Source organism: Crocuta crocuta, unplaced genomic scaffold (assembly GCF_008692635.1).
Source record: "Crocuta crocuta isolate KB4526 unplaced genomic scaffold, BGI_CrCroc_1.0 scaffold142, whole genome shotgun sequence".
Taxonomy (NCBI): domain Eukaryota; kingdom Metazoa; phylum Chordata; class Mammalia; order Carnivora; family Hyaenidae; genus Crocuta; species Crocuta crocuta.
In genome coordinates this window covers 1,495,475-1,500,853 of record NW_027528892.1, presented here as the reverse complement: position 1 = coordinate 1,500,853, position 5,379 = coordinate 1,495,475, and the positions used below count along the sequence as shown (strand labels likewise).

General features: G+C 54.6%; 1 protein-coding gene across 1 annotated transcript in view; it reads left to right on the top strand.

The window, feature by feature from the left end:
• Nucleotides 1-1,339, top strand: part of FIZ1 (FLT3 interacting zinc finger 1) — a 3,682-nt gene extending 2,343 nt beyond the window's left edge. The window contains exon 4 of the mRNA XM_077756940.1: nucleotides 4-1,339. Within this exon, the coding sequence (XP_077613066.1) occupies nucleotides 4-249 (246 nt within the window). The 3' untranslated portion in view covers nucleotides 250-1,339. The remainder of the gene's footprint in view (nucleotides 1-3) is intronic.
• Nucleotides 1,340-5,379: the final 4,040 nt, after the last annotated feature.

The window sequence follows — 5,379 nt, the reverse complement described above, 5'->3', positions numbered from 1 at the left end:
GGCTGCTCGGAGTGCGAGAAGCTGTTCCGCTCGCCGCGCGACCTGGAGCGGCACGTGCTGGTGCACACGGGCGAGAAGCCGTTCCCGTGCCTCGAGTGCGGCAAGTTCTTCCGCCACGAGTGCTACCTCAAGCGCCACCGGCTGCTGCACGGCACCGAGCGGCCCTTCCCCTGCCACATCTGCGGCAAGGGCTTCATCACGCTCAGCAACCTCTCTCGGCACCTGAAGCTGCACCGGGGCATGGACTGACACCGCCAGGCCGCGCCTCCGCCGGGCCGCCCCTCCCCGGGGAGGGGGGCTGGACTCGGGGCCCTGGCCGGGTCCGGATCCAGGTCCACGGGCCCCGCAGCGAGGGGACCCTGGCTGGAGAGACGGGGCCACCAGACGCCCACACAGGGCCCTGAGCTGGAGGGCAGCGAATACACGGAGAGATTCCTCAGCTCTGGGGTCCGGGGTCCACGAAGAGACCCCTGAGCTTGAGGCCCCCGGAATACGTGCTGGGCATCCCCAAATCAATAGGCAGCCTCCAAGCTGTGGGGACCTAGCAATGAGAAATGGGTCGCCACAAGTACTTCTCGTCTTTTTTTTTGAGGGCCCTAATAATGAAAGATGGGCACCCTTCCCTCCAAGGGAAGGCTGCCCCCCTCCCTGAGAGCCATCATTCCCAACGACCTTGATCTGGAGAATGTGGGGGGATCATGTCCCAGAATTTCCCTAGATCCCCTCCAAATGCTACCCACCAGTCAGGTGGTGCCCCCCCCCCCAAAAACGGATATAGCCGGAATCTGCCTTCCCCCGCTCCCACCCCATTTCATTCCTGATGCTGAAAGAGGACCAGGGTAGATGTCCCCTGCCCTCACCCCCCTCCCCAATTAGGTCTCCTGCCCCTACTGCAGAATGGATCAACCCTAATGATCTTCCCCACCCCAACCACTAGAATAGGCTGGTTTGAAATCCCCCCTGCCTAGTAGGATGAACTGAATCAGATACACACCCCTGTCCACTGGAATGGGCTGGTCCAGACCGTGGCCCGCCCCCCACCCTCCTTAGGTGAATACAGCAGACACTCCTCCCTCGCCCTGGAGTGTGGGCCAGTCCACTTCATTCCCCATCCTGTGACCCATCTGAATGGGAGGTGGTGACACTGGGGTTTTCCTCTTACTCTGCTGTAGCACCTGTCCGTCTTCCCATCTCTGTTGGTTTGTCTGTCTCTGTGTTCCCCTCAACCCCTAAGGGGAAGGGGGTTTGGCTAGGGGGTTCCCCCCGTGAGCCTCGACCTTGCCCCCTCACCTGCTCCCTAATGTCTCCAGGACCCCAATAAACCTCGTCCTGTCAGTCACTGCTGTCTCATTTTCTGATCCTTGGCTCCAGAGAGGTGGCGGTTTCTCCCTCCCCGACTAAGGACAGGCCCCCTGAATAAAGATCTTTCCTCCCTCCCTCCCTCCCTCCTGACCAATTTTGAGTCCTTTAGCGAGTGCATGACCATTAAAATCAGAAACGGCTTAAGTCTCATCTACATGGAACCCTGTCCTTTAAACACAAGATCCATCTCCAGTGGGCTAACCATGCCCTTTAGAAACCATCAATCCCATAAGCCCTGCCCCCTAAAAACCAAACTGTCCCCTTAAAGAAAAGTTCTACCCCTAAGCAGAGCCCTATCTCTTACACTCCACCTCCAGGTGTCCAAGTATGTACCTTAGACGCTACATCCAACCCCTAGGATAGGATTCACCCATCAGGGATGGGGCCAGCCGTTCATATTGTCTTCCATGCACTAGATTACATTCCTGTACCCAGTGCCTCTTCTGTGCCAGGCATTGCGGTCCTCTTTGGGGATCCAACAGCGAAGAAAACAACTCCTCGCGGGGTTTATATTTTTAGTGTGTGGGCGGTAGGGTGGAGAAAAGAGTAATAGAGAGTAGTTTTCAGATGGTTTTGAGCAGTCTGAAGGAGATGAGGAAAGGTGTCAAGAGAGTGAGTGGCTGAGAGACTGCCTTCTCAGTTCAGGTGTCCTGTGGGCTTGTCCACAGAGGTGACATTTGATCTGAAACCTGAAGGGTGATGAGAGACCAGCAAGCAAGATGCCTGGGTGAGCACAGAGGGGGAAGGAGGAACTGAGGTTGAAGGGTCAGGTCACGCAGGGGCTGCTGGGCCCTCCAGGCCCTCGAAAGCAAGATTTCAATGTGGATGTGACCGCTCTTGCACTTTACAAAGTTCCCGCTGGCTGCTGAGTGAAGATTGGAGGGGTTCCATGGAGTCAGAAGATTTGCAGTCCAGCAGGAAAGATGGGGTGGGGGGTAGACCTTAGTGGTGGAGAGAAACGGGTGGATTCGAAATGAATTCTATAGGTGGAACATGAGAGAGAGAGCGCGCGAGAGAAAGAAGCCGAAAGGGAGGAATCAGGAGGGACTGGCTGGGTGGTGGGATTTTGTATTAAGGACAGAAAAGGGGAAGAACAAGTTTGGGTAGGGGCGAGGTCTTATGTGGATCAAGGATTCCATTTTGAGCTTCTTAAATATAAGATGCCAGGGAGACTGGCATGCTCTAATGCGGCTGAAGATGCGCATATCCTGTGAGGCAGTAAGCCCACTGCTAGGCACAAGCCCAGAGAAATTCCTTCGTCTGCACGGGGAGACACGTAGAGAAACATTCCCAGCAGCAAATCTGTACGGCCTCAAACTCTGAACAACTGAAACCTCATAGTTAGGGTCTGAATGTTTGCATCCCCATCAAAATTGACATGTTGAAACCCTAAAGCCCAATGTGACAGTATTTGGAGATGGAGCTTTCGGGAGGTGCTTAAGTCATGCGGGTTGCAGTTCTCAGGCATGGGATTAGTGTCTACATTCCACAGGCTCCGGAGAGATCCCTAGCCCTTTCCACCATGTGAGGACGCAGTAAGAAGGCAGTGGCCATAAACCCTGAAGAGAGCCTTCCCCAGAAGGCAAGTATGCTGGCCCCTTGATCTTGGACTTCTGGCTTCCAGAACTGAGAATAAATTTCTGTTGTTTAAAAGCTACTCAGTCTGTGTTTTTTTTTTTTTTTTGTTACAGCAGCCAGAACAGAATAAGACATCCATCAACAATATAGCAGGGCAATAAACAGTGCTCTATTATGCTATGGAATACTATACAGCAATGAAATGAAGGAGTGCAGAAACCCACAATTGCACAGATGAAAGTTACAAAGAAATTCAGTGCAAGAAGCCAAATACATGGAGTAGGATTCCATTTATAAAACATTCAAAAGCCAGCAAAACGGTAATATTGTTTAGGATGTATTGTGGGTAGTGAACCATCTAGAAAAACCCGGAAAGATTTTCCCAGCACACTGAGAACAGTGGGGCTGGATGGGTTAAGCTAATCTTCTACGGACTCTGGGATGGGAGCTAACATTCCACGTCTCAGTCTGGTGATCCACTGATAATTCTTTGCTAACTGTGCGTTTGTGTCGTGCCTTTTTAGTCTATGAGTCGTATATCTCACCAGAAAAAAATGCAAAGGAGGAAGACATATATTTTGGCAGAGAGAAAACAAGAAGACATTTTTTTGCCTGCAGATCCACAATTGCCCATTGGAAGGCTCCCGGTCAGCTGCTGGGGAGGCTCAACCTTGGAGAGACTTCCTCTCCTCTCTGCCACCCGCGAACCAGAAACCAGGAACCAGACCCATCCCCTGGGGCCAAAAAAAAAATCTGTTTTGGAGAAACAAGACCCGCCCTCTTAGATTCAGGCACCGCCCCAGAGACAAGACCCGCCCACGTGGAGACCTGCTCGGCCTGGAGCACGGAGGGTCTGGAAAGGAGCCAGGTTGTCATGGAGACGGCCTCCAGCTACGGATTAACGAGGAGGGCCCTGTGGAGGCTGAAGCTCCGCCCACCTCACCTCCAGTCCAACCCTTTCCCTTCTGAGACAATAGCGAAAGGGACTCGCCCATTTCCCCCAGGCTCGACCCTGTACCTAACTCCTCTCACTGTAGCCCCATTTCATAGATGTGCTAACTGAGGCTCCGAAGGGGGGAGGCAGGATCTCTCTCTCTTCAGGGAGCCAATTACTGGGCTGAAGCTGACGACTCCCTCGCAGCTGATCAGTGGGGCCAGCCACCTGCACGCTCACCTGAGCTCCTCATTGCCCCACCGCCTCAGCCTTCTCCCCTCAGGGTGCCCCCTCTCCTGAAGCCCCAGCGGCGCCCCTCCTCACTCCTCATCCACTCTTCTGTGCGCGGCTTCGTGCTGACGGGTGGGCATTTCAGCAAACCGGCCAAGCAGACGCTTGCCCTCAGGGAATTATTTCTATTCCGGTGGAGGGGGGGATAAGCAATCAGTGGGTCATCCACGAGTAGCCTAATGCTGCTTTGCGAGAGGAGCAGGTTGAAAATTAAGGCAGGGTAAGGACCAGAGGGTGACGGGAGGGCTCTTTTAGCTACGGCGGACAGGAGAGGTGTCTCTGAGGACATCTGAAAGAAATGATGGGAATAAGGGAAACTTTATGGAAGTCTAGGGACAGGGCATTTCGGGGAGGGAGAATGGCACGTTCAAAGGCCCTGGGGTCCACAGAGAGCAAAAAGGGTGGTGTGGCTGGAACAGAGAGCAAAGCAGGGCTCGGAGAGAGGTGGCAGTCAGTTGAGGGAGGAAAGCTCCAGGGGCCTTACAGGGAGGGGTGAGGAGCGCGGGAGGAAGGGATGAGGAGCACGGGAGGCTGTTCAGCGCTGGAGTGACAGGCCGTGGTTTCTGGCTGCGGGAACCTGTCCGGGAGGTAGAGGGACTGCAAGCCGGAGAGCCAGTGAGGAGGCAGTTGCAGTGGGCCCGGCCCCCAGGAGTGCAGTCCTGAGTCGGCGCCAGGTCCCGCTCCCTGCGCTGGAGGCCTTCTCTCTCACCTGGGCCCGCGCCCCCCACCCCTGCTCCCAGCCTGGGTCTCCCCTGCATCCGGCGGGGCCTGCACGCGGGTCCCACAGGAATTTCTCTGAAACACTAATCGGATCATGTGACTCTGCAGCTTAAAACCTTGTCAATGGCTTCTCAGTGCACTAGGAATGCGTCCAGCATTCAGCCTGGGCTCAGAGGGGACCCAGCGGCCCGTGCAGCTCCCGGCCTCTCTCCACCGCGCTGCCGCCTCTGACGTCCCAATCCGCGGCCCTGCCCCAAGTCAAGACCCCCACCCCGCCCCACCCAAACCATGCTGTTCTCCCGGCTTGACGTTTCATTTCCCACTTCTCCATTCCTGAATTTTCCTTCCTCCCTTTTTTTTTTTAAGGAAAAAAAAATGTTAAGCCTTTAAAACATAGATAATGAAATAGCCACACAGAACCCCCTAGTTATAGACTCAGAAGAACTGGAAACAGCCATTCAGACAAAAACGTATTCTCAGACATTCATAACAGC